This window comes from Camelina sativa, chromosome 14, assembly GCF_030686135.1.
Source record: "Camelina sativa cultivar CO46 ecotype springtype chromosome 14, ASM3068613v1".
Lineage (NCBI taxonomy): Eukaryota > Viridiplantae > Streptophyta > Magnoliopsida > Brassicales > Brassicaceae > Camelina > Camelina sativa.
In genome coordinates, this window is record NC_141893.1 from 25,475,388 (window position 1) to 25,491,769 (window position 16,382).

General features: G+C 38.9%; 3 protein-coding genes across 7 annotated transcripts; 1 reads left to right on the top strand and 2 right to left on the bottom strand.

Moving 5' to 3' along the window:
* Nucleotides 1-10,617: 10,617 nt before the first annotated feature.
* LOC147928598 (serine/threonine-protein kinase haspin homolog) lies at nucleotides 10,618-16,335 on the bottom strand. Of its 5 annotated transcripts, XM_087485081.1 has the most exons (9): nucleotides 12,588-13,114; nucleotides 12,238-12,300; nucleotides 12,036-12,122; nucleotides 11,881-11,944; nucleotides 11,502-11,558; nucleotides 11,344-11,414; nucleotides 11,207-11,259; nucleotides 11,033-11,099; nucleotides 10,618-10,939 (listed from the first exon to the last, which is right to left on the bottom strand). In XM_087485081.1, exons 7-9 carry the CDS (start codon nucleotides 11,239-11,241, stop codon nucleotides 10,814-10,816), a joined length of 228 nt encoding a protein of 75 aa, XP_087341207.1. In that variant the 5' UTR covers nucleotides 11,242-11,259; nucleotides 11,344-11,414; nucleotides 11,502-11,558; nucleotides 11,881-11,944; nucleotides 12,036-12,122; nucleotides 12,238-12,300; nucleotides 12,588-13,114; the 3' UTR covers nucleotides 10,618-10,813. The 5 variants fall into 5 exon arrangements, with proteins under 5 accessions (XP_087341207.1, XP_087341204.1, XP_087341205.1 ...); XM_087485078.1 differs by adding an exon at nucleotides 16,142-16,335 and having other exon boundaries at nucleotides 11,502-11,689; nucleotides 12,036-13,114; XM_087485079.1 differs by having other exon boundaries at nucleotides 11,502-11,689; nucleotides 12,036-12,300.
* Nucleotides 13,101-14,034, top strand: LOC104742161 (uncharacterized protein At4g04775-like). The gene is made up of 2 exons (XM_010463134.3): nucleotides 13,101-13,585; nucleotides 13,686-14,034. The coding sequence occupies exons 1-2, from the start codon at nucleotides 13,412-13,414 to the stop codon at nucleotides 13,983-13,985; spliced, it is 474 nt and encodes a 157-aa protein (XP_010461436.1). The 5' UTR covers nucleotides 13,101-13,411; the 3' UTR covers nucleotides 13,986-14,034.
* LOC147928599 (uncharacterized) lies at nucleotides 14,103-16,144 on the bottom strand. Its single transcript, XM_087485075.1, has 2 exons — nucleotides 14,652-16,144; nucleotides 14,103-14,566 (listed from the first exon to the last, which is right to left on the bottom strand). The coding sequence occupies exons 1-2, from the start codon at nucleotides 15,735-15,737 to the stop codon at nucleotides 14,372-14,374; spliced, it is 1,281 nt and encodes a 426-aa protein (XP_087341201.1). The 5' UTR covers nucleotides 15,738-16,144; the 3' UTR covers nucleotides 14,103-14,371.
* Nucleotides 16,336-16,382: the final 47 nt, after the last annotated feature.

Consider the following 16,382-nt stretch of genomic DNA (forward strand, 5'->3'; position numbering starts at 1 on the left):
ACGAGTGCCCTGTTATTATTGGCCCACAGTGCGTACGGGTTGGTGTTTTGTAGACATTTGTTGAAGAAACAATAATATTTCAAGTGTCGCAATGTCATCCACAATAGATCTTCGGACTTGTCAAGTCGCACGGTCGAGAGACATTCCTTTGAGTAAACAGCGTCCAAACCTTGTTTACCAGCAAATAATAAGTTCTTCAACTCGTCCACACCGTCGTCACCCAAAAAAGAAGCAACTTTGGCAAGCAACTCGGGTGGCATGTGAAACTCTGGATTGGATTCGACCTGTGAAGTAATTGGGGTATATATATAAAGTCAATAAGTTACATGAATGTTAGTGGACTTGAAAAGAATTGGATGCTACGTGAGAAGTATGGTACCGTAAGAGCAACCTCATGAACATTAGTATTGGCCATGATTTACAACAAAGTCTTTTCCTTGACAATAGTGTATGTACCGTATAAACGTTTATAATCTTTATATAGGGTGACCATCTTAGGTAGGGATTGATTCGTTAGACGTAGCAATTATTGTGCACCTCTATGTTTTGAAATCTGTTTATCAAACTATATTCATGTGGATAGACGCTTTTGTTTTAGAAATGAGGGGGGGGGGGGGGGGAGAGGGACTCTATTGTCATGATTTACGATGCTGACACTCTGTTTTAGAAATGGTTTTTCAAACTATATCCATGTGGATATCCTAATGAGTTTTTAGTTATTTTGGGGGGAGGGAGAATTTATTGTGATGATGGTAAGTAAGGATGTTTCAGATTTCCCTGCAGTTGAACGCATTTATGGGTCGTTGAGGGTGGGTTAACGCAGAGACACTTTTTCCCTACAGAAACCTATGCATTTTTTCACACTTTCCCACCAATGACGTGTTCTGCGATGCCTTACTACAATCCACAACAAATAGTCCACATGGGTATTTTTCTATATTTTGGCATTAAAAGTAATCCTCTGATTCTTGCCTAATAACAAAAAAAATAAAAAAATGTTTCTTTGTTTCCCATAGATATCTATTGGACAAATATGTCACCCACATAAATAGGTTGTACTACCTCTACATGATTTTGACAACACCTAAGACAAGACACCTACTAACTCGAATTATCACTTCTACAACACCTAAGTCAAGACACAATGACGGACATATTGACCGATTAAAAATTTTGAATCCAGATCACCTTTTTTGCCTTCTTATACTGGATTTATCGCCTATAAAAGGACAAGATTAGTCCATCCATGTGGAAACAATAATCTAAAAATCCATCAATTATGGTTGTACCAACTATTAGATAAAGGTTATCCTGACATAGCAAATTCAAACTCGATTATCAGAGTTATCAGGCCTTACATCAAGATCTTAACACATCTTAGGCAATATTCCATTACAATACACTCGTATGCTTGACTTAAAATGCAAAATAGAGCAAACTCCTAATGCCAAAAATGGTTACAATACTAAGACAAAAGCATTATATCTCTAGATAGGAAGAAGAAGATACAATTGATACACCTCTCCCCATTAAATTCCTGCAGCGCCTCATAGTCAAAACTGCACCTTGGCACATCTTCAAATTGCCAGGTACCAGAATAAGTCCCCATCGCTTAGGCCGCATCTTGTAGATGTGGTACATTAGGGAATCAGCAAGCATATCAACATCACCAAAACGAGATTTCTTCTTGTACACCTAGTAAAAATCAATATCCAAAGTCCCTTCGAAGCTCTTCAACATTATCTACAACAACTCAGAAATTGGGTACACATGTTTAATTGTACTCACCAATGCAATTGCCTCTTTCAAATCACAACATTGGAAAGCTAAGAATAAGCTCTTGACATATAAAGCATAAGGATTCTTGGCATATAAACACCACCCAAAAAAATCATAGTACGCAGACGAGGGTCTTGACCATTTGACAAAATCGGAGTTGCAATCCAATCTTACCGAGGATAGTGTTTCCAACGAGTGAACTGCTACTCTACCTGCATGACCTGCGATCAGCCAGTTCCTCAAATGTTTGATGCTTTCCTGAGCTACCAAACTCACAATTTTCGCCAGAATAGGTGGTGGGATGTAAAGATCTATAGGTGTAGTAATCTGTAAAAGCGAGAAAAAGTTCACTCAATCAAACTCCCATATCTATAACATCACAGTAACAAAACTAAGTTTAAAGACAAGAAAACCAAACCTCAGGATTCAGTCGAACTAGAGGTTCCGTGACAGGGACAACCGCTGGTTCGCGGTCACTCAAATGTGTACGAGCACTGTGAGGATGAGGGAAATGTCTTCGTCGTATTATAGGCCCGTGGGAGCATTTACCATGAGAGCAGTTCTCACATACTATTTTGTATGTCGGCACCATTTTCAGCTACTTTCTATTACATACCAAACTAGGTTTTTTTAGCATATGTATAAACAAGAAAACTCCCTAAAACTAACTATAATGGCCTTTCATCTATACATATTGGATACCTAAAACTCCCTAGAAGCACTCGTGGAAACTGAAACGTGGATTGACTAGTGGTTATCCCACATGATGTCGCTCAACATATTACTTTCCGTTTGACTAGTAGTATCCTTACTGATGTTTTTTTGGGTATCCATGTGGATAGTTTCCCGTGGATTGGTAGCATATTATTGGTACTTCTCACTATACATCCACGTGTATTTACAACTATCAAATCTAAAAATATATATATCGTCGAAATCAACATTTAAGGATAGGTTAACGCAGAGGCACCATAGTGAGAAAAACATGTTTCCTCTCAACAACATCGTGACTGGTGGAACACGTATGACGTGGAACAAACATTATCATCGGCCGCATAATGCTTTGACACGGAGGTGTGACCGTGAACCAGAAGCAGAGCCAATCCGCAAGTCTATTGTGCAACTGAATTTGCAGGTTAGTATTCAGAAATTCTAAAATTCAGATCTGCCAGTTTGTAGGGTATATAATTGAATATCGATGTTGATAATACCTACTAATCCATCTACAGGAGGATGTGCCAAGAGATCTTCACATTCCAGCCCCTATACTTGCTAAAATTGTAAGTTTGGTAGCTCAGGATGGTCGACGCATAAAAACTGGATAATCGCTGGTCGTGTGAGGAAAGTAGCGGCTTTGTCTCCGGAAACACTTTCTTCTGTCAGGTTGGATCGTGATCCCGAGTTTGTGAAATGGTCAAGGCCTTCGCATGTGTGCTTCAATTTTTTTGGAATGTGTCTATACGAGAAGGATCCGTACGCTTTGTATGTGAAAAGCTTGTTTCTTGCGTTTCAATGCCTGCAATTGAATGAGGCTATTGATGTGGTGGGTACAATTAAGAGTGTGTACCCAGTTGCTGAACTATTATGGGTAATGTTGAGTAGCTGCGTTGGGACTTTAGACATGGATGTTTACTGGAACTTTAGGAAGAAGTACGGGTTTGGCCAAGCGGACAAAATGGCGGACTCTTTGATGTACCACATCTACATAATAGAACCTCAGAAAAAAGCACGTACGAGAAGACTTGGCGATTTGAGGATTTCCCAGAGTGTTGGTCGCAACATGACGCGCTTGATGAATACAAGGGAGAGAGATGCATGGAATGTATCTACTTTTACCTATCGAGAGATATAATGTACTTATCTTAAGGTATGTTTTTAAGGTTGTTTGTTTGGGAAAGATTATTGCTGAACTTTCTGAATGTTGGATGTTGTTAAGGTTGTAACTTTCATATGCAATGTTTTCGTATTTATCATAAGTTAGTCATCCATGGGTGTAATCAGTATAAAAGATGTGTCATGTATCCACATGGTCAGATATGGGTGGATACAAGTTAACATTATGGTAAAGTGGCTATAGACTAATTTTTTTAGATAAATTATTAGACAGTCATCAAAGTATCTAAATGTGGAAATGTGGATGGGTTTGAGTTGGTGTTTAGGATCTCAACCACGAAAACCTAAACGCTAATACCAAAATCTTACACACTAAACCAGAAACCCTTGCACTTAACCCTTACCCTTAACCCCCTAAATACGTAAACCACTGATACATATCCACATGGATAAACATATTCAATGAATAATAAATTAATGTGGTCGATTATTACAGGATGACTATTCAGTGGACATTGAGCGGTGGATGGCTCAGTGTATAGTGGGCCCAACTGATGCGCCCCAAAAAGGTATCGTTTGGTTCTTCTAGAGTCATTGTAGCTAGAAGGTGTCATTTGGTTCGACTACTTTCATTGTAACGTTTGGTTATCTTTACATTCATTGTGTCGTTTCGAGAATTGCCTTCTCTTCATCTACTTCTTCGATCATTTCATCTATAAATATCCTCTCATTCTGTAATGAATATCATCAGTTCTTCCTACATCTTTAACATCCACCTCTTTACGCCGAGTTCTATAGGCAATTACAAAAATCTGCTTCTCTTCAAGTTGTTAGTTTTCTTTTATATAACTTCACGTCTTGTTCTAACCTACGTTGGTTTCGGTTGTTTTCATTTTCAGAATCAAGTTATGGCCGGTGAAAGTTCCAGCAGATGTCGGCCCTTCAATTCAGAGTGAGAAGAAATGGACGGCGGTAATCCTCAAATACATTTGTACTGTTGAGGCAGAGACAAAGGATCACTTCATAACAATCCTACATATGCTGCATGAGCATATGAAGAAGAAGGAGGAGGCAACCGCACTTCTGCATCAAGTTGAATTAATTGACGCTCAAATCTCCCAGCTTAATCAAATTTTAGGCCAAGAACTAGTCGATTTCGAGGCAGAGCACAAGAGGTTGGAGGAGACCCGAGAGTTAGCGGCGGCCGATGTCGCACAGTGCAAAATTCCTCCTCCGATTGACTGGTGTAAACTGGAAGTTAGTTTCCCAGATGTTTAATTTCTTAGTACTGTAATAACATAACCACATGACCAAACTCCTATGGATACCTAATGTACTTATGCACTTATTTCCTTTTTTTCAATGTTGATACCTAATGTCTGGTTTAATTTTAATTTTCTATATATGCAATATCTCCGGATTTATATGAATGGGTACCTAATGTCGTACAACTTGTTAAAATCTTAAATGTCAATATTTGTATGGTCACTAAAGACAATCCAACGAATTACCCTAAATCTCACACAGTAAACCGGGAACAATTACCCTTAACCCTTACCCCTTTTCCCCTAAATATGTAAACCATATCCACATGGATACATAAATGGCAGATATGATAGCCGTATAGTAAGAAGAAACACGAATATGCTACCAAATCCACTTGAATGTATCCAGATTGATTGTGCGGCTATCAGATCTACCATATCATATGATATTGTACAGATCATATGATATACATTTGTACTGTTGTTAGAATAGTTCAAGGGAGATCAATATCATTATAGAAATTATGACCTGTATCCACATGGTCAGATATGGATGGATTGATTTACAATAAGGTAATAAGTGAATAAGTGTATATGGTAAGAGAAAATGAAATAACAAGTTCTAGTAGGTTTACATAGGACAGTTCACATGGTAAGGATTACAAGGTAAGATAGATAAGTTAACACAGATAGGTTTGGTTACAAACATGGACTAAATGAGAATAGGTAAAGGCACGCACACTACATGTGTATGGGTGCCACAAATTCCTTGTACACGCCCAAGGCGTATTGAGCCCTAAAATCGTCTACCGCTTTATCGGTGATCGTAGACATGAATTCAAGACCAAAGCCAGTGGCAACGGTTTCTAAAAACTTCATCGCAACCGGATCACAATCACCACATCTTTTGTTTACGTAAACACCTTCAATCCTAGACCAGGTAAATGGTATAGTTCCATGATGCTGAGTTTGGGGAGGCGTGCATAATTTCTGGATTAGATACAGTAGCTGCACTGTGATTGGGGCGATATGGTCAGCAACCTTAGCCTCGTTGTTTAGGGTTACATTAGGATCCATGATCTCGATGCTCCAATTGGGGAGATTGATGACTAATTCAACCCAATGAGAGTCACCCCAATTCATGGGAATGAAGAGCATGGTCCAAAGTTCAAACCACTAGGATGGAGAGCCAGGTGTATTCCGTGTGAGCTTATTGTCCCACTTTACTCTAGCCTTTAATTTTGCAGCACATAACGACTTATACTTCTATTGTAGGTAGTTGCAAAGCCAGGGTGAAAGGAAGATGGATCGCTCAATAGAAAGGATATGAGCAAGCTTTGATTGCAGGAGATCAACTAAAACTTCCATGTACTGCAAAAGGGAATATTAGAAAAGAAGAGCTAAAGTTCTTACGAGGGAAATGAAAAACGATAAATGAAAAACTTACCAAAGTGCTAACCCAATACCGAGGCCTCGCGAGCTGTTTAAAAGACAGATTGTCAAGTTTGTATCCACAACGGGCAATGCGTATCCTGTTCACAAACAGATTGTCAAGTTACTGTCGTGTGTTGGGAGAAACATAAGCAAATGCGGGTATTGAGTACGCTAAAATACGTGTTTGGAGATGATTTCAGTGTTTTCTTCATCAAGGACGCCAAACTTTTATCAACACGAAGTAAATAGTCAGGGTTACCTGACGGCTCCATTTCAGGCATATCCACTACAACAGCTACAAGGATTGCTTCTTTATCAGAGAGAACACCCCTTTCTGTTGGATGTGCAGGAGAACCATCGCTGAGAGTAACATATTCTGTGGGCGTACAATCGGTCTATAGAGGGAACAAACTAAAGATTGTAAGATAAAAACTCGTGTATAGTTGAGTAACTCAAAGTAGAATAGGTTCCGAAGGATATACATCGGTGTCCTCGCTGCCTGATTCATTATTCTGAAGCCCTGACTGTGAACAAGAATCATGGGGGAGTTATAAGTAGTCGATGTGGTTAAGGTCGCATGATACTTAATATTAATCATATGCAGAACTAAAAAGTCAGAGGCTGCAAAAATGGTTACCTGTAGAACCTTGCTTTCAGCTGCCTTGGAATCAACAGGAGCATCGTCGTCGTCCTCGTCAGAAGAGACCTAAAGAAGAAAGATGAGTAAACAAATGTGGATAAGAAGCTGCACATGTAGATAATGAAGACAAACGATATCCATGTGGATTGTTAAAAATGGAAAGGCTAATTTTTTTTTGTTACATGCCCGTCGTCACTGTCTGGTTCCTTGGAATTAACGGGAGATTCGTTGGGAGATACCTGAAGAAGCAAGATGAGTATAGGAACGAGGAAAAGGAGGAAGAGAGATAAATTTGAGTAGTTATGAACCTCATAACCAAATATAACCAACGCAAGAGAAGGGGCTTACAATACATTAGCAGCGTCAATATTCTGTTTGTTAATGATCAGAGGTAGAAATACTTAGAGTCCTGATTTGGTACGTTACAAAAGTTCATAAGAGTGGTAGTTAAAAACCTCAATCCCCTGGACAGGGCTGGAAGTAGTTAGAGAGACTTGATTGGCATGTGGAGATTCATTATCTGGAAGAGGATGAACATTCGAGTTGCCAATGAAATCTTGTAACAATGTGGTGTAAGGCATGATGTGATGTGGAGATAATTGGCCGGCCTGTAACTGGAAAATTGTAGAGTCAAAACAAAAATATGGTATAGAGCATAAATTACACATGTTAGAAGTATGTACCGGTTGATCAGCGGACGGTGAAGGTTTCGTGATAGTGTCATACAAAGGGGATCGCTGTAACGAAAAAAAATGATTAGAAAATAAAATCATAGGTAGGTTTTATAGGAAGATTGAAATGTCTCTAACCTTAGACTCGGTGTCATAAACGGGTCTGAGACCAGAATCAGAGTCCAAAATAGGGGAAACATCATGAATTCCAGGCCGGTTAGTGGGAGGATTGTTGTCAGTTGAAGTTTCCTGCATAATTATATAAAGAGATTAGTTTAAGGGATAATGGTTAATCATATACACAGTTGAGTGTTAGGAGGTAGGATTCAGTTTATATCTGGTTTAGAGATAACCATACACTGTTACCAAACGGCTGGACATACTGTACCCAGTCGTGATCGCTTAGTAGAATATCATCAGGAGAAGAAACTGGTTTAGTGGGAGATGCGTGAGCCGCTGGTAGTGGTGAGCTAAGAGTTACATTATCTACATCAATGTCGGGAGACACACTGAGATTGTTGGGAACACTGGATGCTGCTGAATCTTTTGGGATAGAAGCAGGTTTCTTTAGTGACCCGATGGGGCGACGAAGTCGAAGTCTGAACCGCCTACGGGATCTGAGTGCATTAATCTTAGCTTGAAGTTTCTTATTCTCAGTTTCTAACCTCTTAAAGTTTCTTTTTGTCGCTTCTTTAAAAGAAAGAAACTCTTTCTCCACTGACACCTTGAAATCAGCCAACATGTCGTCGTCAGTATTTGCGTTGATCACGCGGGGCCTCCTAGACATTGAGCAAGTGGGTTTGGGTGGATCTTGTTTTACACGAAGCTTGGAAGAAATTTCTTTATGCCTTGGCACAATGTGCTTCCTGTGTATACATGGCCCCTTCTTTTCAGAAAAGTAGATCAAAGGCAAAGAACAATCACCAACAGACCACTCCTTTTTTTGTGAAAATGTGCCCTTTCTCAATTTTACTTTGCAAATGTGCAATCCTTTTATCTTTAACTTCACCGTCCCAGTCTCCCTAACCGTCTTCTGGTGGAACAACTTCAAGATAGGGATTAACTGATAAATGCGATTGTGGAATGACAATATGGTTAATGGTATCCACGTGGATATGGTGTACAAAGTCAAAAAAAATGAAAGTATTACTTACATCTGAAGAATGCTCTACACATAAGACATCTGTTAGAGGTAGATTGTTCTTAGGAAGGTCAACTGAATCCCATTCCAAGAAGGTACATGGATCACCAGCCCCTTGTATCTTACACCGTAAGCTAGAGATGTTACGATATGCGAGAAGTTGGAGGGCTAGAGGGAAGCCATGCAAACGAAACGACTTCTATTGAAGCTTCTCGGTGAAACTCTGTAATGGGTCTGTCGGTTTAAGAACATTGCCCTGACGTCTAGCTCTTTTAGCCACTGCTTTTGATTGGGATTTCAAATCAGGTCTCATTGTGGAAATAGTCTTCAAGAAAGATTCTCTACCCCAAGGAAATGCTAGGAACGAATCAATGTCTTCAAGCATCTCCACATACTTCCACGTCGTTCTATGGGTTTGGCTGGAGGCAATCAGTACACCATCAACAATGAGAAGAAGAGCAAGACGAAGCTTGCGATCTTGATCAGTGATGGCAGGGTCTTCAAAAGTGTTGTGGACATCAGCTAGAATAGCCTTCCGATCTTCCCCAATTAACTTGTCCCAGTAACATTCACCATCAGAATCAGGAACAGGGTCATCTTCGGGGTCGTAGTCTTCAGGAAATTCGCCACATGGTAAACCAGTAACACTTCCAAACTCCCGCAATGAAAATCTCATGGGGTATCCACCAAACACAGTCCACATTTTGTATTTTTTTTTTGGACAGAACCTGCCTACGAGGAGAGCGTGGAGTAACTTACAAGAGAAAGGGGACTCACTAATCCGAAGGCGGAAAAGAGAACCCAAACTTGACGAAAGAATCCTCTCAAATTCCGGAGTCCCTTTAAGAACCTTGTGTATGGCGGTGAGGATATCTGGCCGAGAGTAAACATTAAGCCTAGCTTCGGGGTAACGGTCCGTAGCGAACAGGCGACGTGGGAGAAGGTCATCCCAGTCAGCAGATTCGGATGAATTCCCGGATTTACCAGGACAAGCGCTTGAAGAAGGTTCATCGGAAGAAGGTTTGAAAAATCGAGTAATGCGGCGGTTATTTGCCATTGGCATATTTGTGTTACAGACGAAAGTAACTCGATTTGGGTTACAGACGAAAGGGGTGAAGATTTGGGTTAGAGAAATCTGGGGGTTAGGGATTCAAAAATTGGGTTAGAAATTTGGGGGGTTAGGGATTGAGAATTTGGGGATCTAGGGTTACGACAATCGGTGGTGGGAGATGAAAAGAAGTTGAAAATTTTTGAATTCTAAATTTTAGATTTACCTTACTGTTTAAAAATTTTAGGTAAAAATAACAATAAAAAATCGAATTCTAGTTGGAGAGAAGGTAGTAAATCAAGTTCTAGTTGGATAGAAAGGGTTTGAAGGAGTGAGGGGTAAAATGTAATTAAACTTAGAAAAGTATATGAGTAGTAAAAAGTATGTGTAATGGTGAATAGTTTGGGAGGAAGTGGGTGTGGGTGCAAAATTCTCTATGTTTAAAACTAATCAGGTAAACAATATATTGGTCGTTAAATCTCTAATACTTAACAAACTAATGTTAGAACATGCCCATTAGTCATCCTCTTATTAGTGTCTCTAATTTTAATAATATTAAAATTAATATTAATCTAAGTTTAGATCTTCATCTCATTGTTTTTATTTTTTCTCCTTCCATTAGTCATCTCTAAATATGGGTGTCTTATAGTATATTTTTTTGTTAAAAATGTGTTTTAAGTATATTTTATAATTGTATAAATGTTGGTTATATAATGTATGCAATATTAAGAAAATAAAACTAGAAACTATGGTTTCAAAAGAATTCATGGTTTCAAAAGAATTCATGGTTTCAAAAGAATTCATGGTTTTAAAAGTATATGCATGCATAGGCAAAAGCTACCATTAAACTATTGTCACATACAAAAAATAATTAACATATCAGTTTTTGCATACATTTGAAGAGATTGAGATTGGTATATAGATCATATCATGAAGCAAGAGCTAATACTGTTGATTTAAGTGGCTAGGCAAACAATATACACATGAAAGAGAGAGGGAGCTTCATGATGTTTGGTCCATCAACATATCTGAGAAGAAAGGATCTGAAACAGCCTCTTTAGCTGATTCATACTTCTCCATCCGCTTCTTCAGTGACCGTAGTTCTCTTTCGTTTTTTGAAGACCGTTCCTAAAACCGTCACACAATGAAAGGAGTATTAACAGGCTTTTCTAAGTTGTGGTAACTAATAATCAGATATGTATCCTGAAAGTGAAAACTTACAAATGACTTCTTGGTAAGTACGATATCCACGAGATAAATTAGACACAGAGCATTTGTTCGAGCAAAACTGTCGTTAGATAGAAGAGAAACAGAACATGGTGATTATGAAAATTAGCAAATCATTTAGGCGCAGAGAACTCCAAATTTACAGTTTATAAACTAATAGGAACTTACCTTCCTTCCCAGTAATCTTCAGTGACTGGGAACATTTTTCTGTAAGTTTCTGCCTGCATGATGACATTATGAAAGCTTAAATATATATTTGATCTTCATAGCTCCTGGAATAACTAAGGCTTAATTAAGTTTCCTACTTGTTTATTTCCTTTTGGTCCTTTGAAAAGGTATGGATCAGAAGTAAGGTCCAGAAAGAGTATTTTTTCACCTGTGCACATTAGTATCATGAATTGGTAGTTAAGTATTAGATCAGACCTCATGGTTTACATTATATCGCAGTATTGCGAACCATCACCTGTATTGATTCTTGAAAGAGTAAAGTCGAGTTATTCCGACTAAGAAGAACGTTTCCCTGAAATGAGAAAATAAAAGAAGTTCAAGCGAGAGAAAACTAAAAATCTTACTTGTTTTTCCGGGAAATTGTGCAGATTCAAATTGTTTCTTTTGATGAGTATTCTGAAATCCATCTGCACTATCTATAGCCTGATGATAGATGCAATATGTTAGACAAGGAATCAAAACTCTATATACTTCAGACAAGATTACTTTGTAAGCTTTAAGCACAGATTTTCATGTGATGAGAATCACTAGACTAGCGAGCAGCATTGTAGAACTCTGAAGCAACCCTTGCAAAAGATACACAAACATCTTGTATAAAAGCTTTTTAACGTTACCTTCTCTGCATTTAGTGTTGCTGTTTCAAGAGACTGAGGATCGATATCAAATCGAATCACAGACCTGTTTTGTTTAAGCACCCAAAAAAAGATTAATAGCCACAGAGGATGAATATTAGATGCACTGATGAGAGAACAGATGAATAATAACTCACACATCCAAATTTCCTTGAACCCACTTTAAGTCTCTGCAGAGCTTTTCTGCTACGGTCACTTGGGAACAAGAAAGGTCTCAGCTCCAACTACACGAAAGAGCCAACGCTGTTATCAGAGACATCTTTTACATTCGAGGTCGATCCACAGGAATGTATAAGAGATATTGCAGATTTCGGCAGCAGCATTGGCCTATTCTTGCACCTAGCGGCTTCAGATGATGACATCGGAGTTGCAGCCACGACAGGATCGAGTTCTTGAAGAAAACTGAATATGCAAAATATGACATACCAAAGCGTTTCTATCCAAGCCAACATTACTAAATAATTGGAAGCAAACTAGCCATTTCATATACTATTGTTAGAGACAAGAACTACATATCCCAACCATGGTCAATGACATTGAAACAGGAATCACTTAAACAGGTACACATTTATAACCCTTCACTTGAGAATTGACAGTCATGGAGCAATGTTAATACCTTTCTACGGCCTTAACAAGTACAAGCAGAAAGAGAAATCAGATACAAACTAGAAAGGAACAAAGTCACTAACCTCCGAGATCTGCTACTGCTCCTTCTCTCCCATCTCTCTTTATCCTTCTCCCTATCTCTCTCTGCTCCTCCTATGTCTCTTTTCCTCCCCACGATCCCTCTTACCACCGTTCTCTCCGCCGTCTTCTCCTCAGAAATCAATGGATTAATACCCAGAATTGAACAGATCAATTTTATCTGACAACCAATGGGTTGTGAATCAAATTTGAAAATTCGGTTCTTCTCCCTCTCTCTGAACTTATTTCTTTCGAAAGAGAAAGATAACCCAATGAAGAAAAAATCAAAAAACAAAAAAAAACAAACGCTAGCAATCATATTTTGACACGTAGAGAGTCTGAGAGGGTCTTATTTTTGTTTCGCAGAGACACAGTTCTCTGGAAATATAAGATTAAAACTTTATTTTTATTATGTTTAATTATAAAAAAAATAAAAGAGATCCCATCGGTATGCTCTAAACCATTCCCATTCCACATCCTCAAATGTGTATCTCTAACTTTTAATAATATTGAAAATAATAGGGAAAACGTCCTGGTTCCCCATGAGAACTATGATATCGTACCAGATGGAGCCCGATCTTTACCCCCGTCCCAGATGGCTCTCATGAAATTCTTCTCAATCTATATACCCATATATCGGGATGTTATCGGTTTAAAGAGTGAACCGATACGATACCGTTCATACCAAATAGAAAACCAAAAATAAAACCTGACTGATGTTAATAATCCGACCCGAGACGATACATCTATAACACATCTATAACTCCATTAAAATCCCCAAATCCTCAAACCCTAAAAGCATAAAATTCTTAAATCGATCTTTGCAACCATGAGTACCGTTTCTGGAGGTTCGAGTGGTTCATCAAATGTTCGACAAAGAGGATTCGTCGTTGGCGTGCCTAAGAGATGCTGGTGTGGGGAACACATCGTGGCAAAGAATTCCAAATCCGAGCCTAATCCTTCTCGGAGATACTTTCGATGTCGAGAAGCAGCAGCAAAGAAGGTACTATGTTATGCTTTGTTTGATGTAGACATCGACCTAATCCAAATCCGAGCCTAATCCTTCTCATCAATTTTCATTGTATTCTATGATATAATGTTAGCTTGTGAACGATAACCACATCTTTAAGTGGGTCGATGAGGCATTGTTGGACGAGGTAGCAACATTGGGTGTTCAATTTGAGAGAGTAAAAGAAGAGATGAAAGAGCGTACAATAGAGACATTGCAAGAACAGAAGCTGAAATTTGAGAAGATGCAAATGGAGTTCGAAAAAGAGCTTTGTGAGAGGGTTGAAGAAGTTTTGTTGGAAGCAAAAGCTGAATTGCAATGTAGGATGAATAAGAGTATAATTGTATGTGTTTTCGGTTTTATGATCTTGTTTGCTCTGTTTAAGCTTGTATGATGAGCTATTGTAAACTATTGTTCGGTTGTAATCTATTGTTGTTCGGTTGTATGCTCTGCTTTATGCTCTTGTTTGTTTTGGTGTTGAGTGTGAACTCCTGTTGGTGTTGCTATTGCATTTAATAAGATAAGACATTCCACATTTCATAAAAGGCAGAACATGATGAACACATGTTCTGAAAACAAGCAGAATGATAACGTTTTGAAATCATGTTCTCAACATGATCACAGACCAAAAACATAACCCTACTAGTCTATTCGACCAAAATACAGATCCAACTAGTCTCTTAAACCAAAAAACAGACCCCTACTACCATAATCTTCAATATTCAGGCTTGTGAAAGTCCTCCACCACCTTGAGATACACCAGTGTCATAAGCGTGTATCTCAAGTGTCATAAGCGTGTATCTGTTCCAGTCTCTCACCGAACTGTTTTGCATTATAGCTCCAAGCCATATGCCAGAGGAGTGGCTTGATTTGCTTCTTGGAAGGATGAGTCTTCTTCAAGTTCCCATAGATGTGTCTAACACACATTCTATGCTCTATTTGTGGTAACTCCAACTCCACAGCTTTTATCAACCCCTAATTGAGAACCAAAAACCAAACATATTAAAAACGAGAGCATTCACATTTATTAACCAATATAATAAATTAGTTAGATACATACCTTTTGTCGATCAGACACTAAAATGTAACCATCTCCCTCGTTTAGATCCAGGTCAGTCTTCAATCTCTTCACAAACCATAACCAATTGTCTTTGTTCTCAACTTGAACAACACACCAGGCTATTGGATAGATGCCATTGTCTGCATCTCTGCCTAATGCAGCAAGCAACTGTCCCTTGATCTTTGCCTTTAAGAAGGCGCCATCAACTCCTATTATTGGCCGGCAAGTCTGTTTCCAAGTTCTTCTAAGGGCATCGAAACAAACATAAAACCGATTGAAGACGTCTTGACCAGCATCATTCTTAATTGTATCAATCTCCACAACAGACCCTGGATTTGCTTCCAAGATCTCAGCTTGGTAATCTCGCAGTCGTGCAAACTGTTGTTCATACTCATACTCTATCCATCCCAAAGCCTTTCTCCGAGCAGCTTGACATTGTGGCCTAGTAGCGGATATCTTCCACCTTTCCATGATAATCTGTTCAATCCTCAAAGGCTTGTAATGATCCGGTTCCTCTCTAATCTTATCGAGAAAAATTCTAGCTATGACTGGGACCTTAAACATCTCACACTCGCCATTGGGGGTACAACAATGCTTATCAATGTATTTCGTAATCTTCCACAAAGATGCGTTTGGAAGAAGTGCAGCAAACACTTTCCACTCACAATTGCCCTTATCCCCAACACATCTAAACCCGAGTTTATCTTTGTCATACCTGTATTGCTTCAAATTGTAACCAGTATGTAGTGCATAGTCCAAGACACTCTCCTTGAATGCGACCCCATTGTAGAAGGATTGGTCTTTCCACAAAGTTCCATCACCACGTCCGATATCCGTAAACACCCTCTCTGGACCCGCACCACGACCACGACCCGCACCACGACCACGACCTTCTTCCTCGTCGTCACTTTCTGGGTACGTATCATGACGAATCGACTCTTCAGCATCGGTAAATTCCTGAGCAAGCATATCGACGTGAAATTCATCTCGATCCTCTCCTTCTTCATCGTACTCTCGTTCTCCAACACCATCTCTTTGCCCAATACCATCTTGTTGCCCAAAACCAGATCGGATTATTAAATCCATCGATTCAATTTGAGAAATCGATGGTGAAATTTGATTTTCTAGGGTTCGTCGCGAGAGAAAACAAAAAAGAGGTTAAAATGTGATTTTAGGGATTTCTCGGTTGAGGGTTATGTTTCTAATCGGGTCAAAATCAGGTTTTAATCGGGTCGAAATCAGGTTTATTTTGGTTTGTAAACTTCGTCACTCGGTTAATCAAATAGTAAACCAATTAAACCTATAGCAATGGTGAAATAGATGATATCTTCTATTCTCATGGAGATACAAAACGTAAATTACAGATATATGGGTATATAGATTGAAAAGAATTTCAGGAGAGCCATCTGGGACGGGGGTAAAGATCGGGCTCCATCTGGTACGATATCATAGTTCTCATGGGAAACCAGGACGTTTTCCCAAAATAATACTAATCTAAGTTTATATCATCACACCCTTGTTTTTATTTTTTGTCCTCCCATTAGTCATCCTTGTGTGTCTTTATTAAAAATGTGTTTAAAGATTTGTTCTTGTGCTGCTACTGTTTCTAAGTTGTATTTGCTACAATTAGGGTATGTGTGTATTGTGCTGCTACAGGTTCGTTCTCTTCATGTTGTGTATTTCTCTGTTTCAAGTGTATGATTGGATGAGTATTAGAAAACGAGCTTTAAA

What these genes read in the sequence shown, in the direction of transcription:
- LOC147928598 (XM_087485078.1), bottom strand. Translation starts at nt 11,241, where the DNA reads ATGTTCCCAGTCACTGAAGATTACTGGGAAGGAAG. An exon ending in GAAGATTACTGGGAAGGAAG is followed by an intron (nt 11,100 to 11,206) that starts GTAAGTTCCTAT and finishes ATCTAACGACAG; the next exon opens with TTTTGCTCGAACAAATGCTC. An exon ending in TACTTACCAAGAAGTCATTT is followed by an intron (nt 10,940 to 11,032) that starts GTAAGTTTTCAC and finishes TGACGGTTTTAG; the next exon opens with GAACGGTCTTCAAAAAACGA.
- LOC104742161 (XM_010463134.3), top strand. Translation starts at nt 13,412, where the DNA reads ATGAGTACCGTTTCTGGAGGTTCGAGTGGTTCATCAAATGTTCGACAA. An exon ending in GAGAAGCAGCAGCAAAGAAG is followed by an intron (nt 13,586 to 13,685) that starts GTACTATGTTAT and finishes ATATAATGTTAG; the next exon opens with CTTGTGAACGATAACCACAT.
- LOC147928599 (XM_087485075.1), bottom strand. Translation starts at nt 15,737, where the DNA reads ATGGATTTAATAATCCGATCTGGTTTTGGGCAACAAGATGGTATTGGG. An exon ending in TAGTGTCTGATCGACAAAAG is followed by an intron (nt 14,567 to 14,651) that starts GTATGTATCTAA and finishes GTTCTCAATTAG; the next exon opens with GGGTTGATAAAAGCTGTGGA.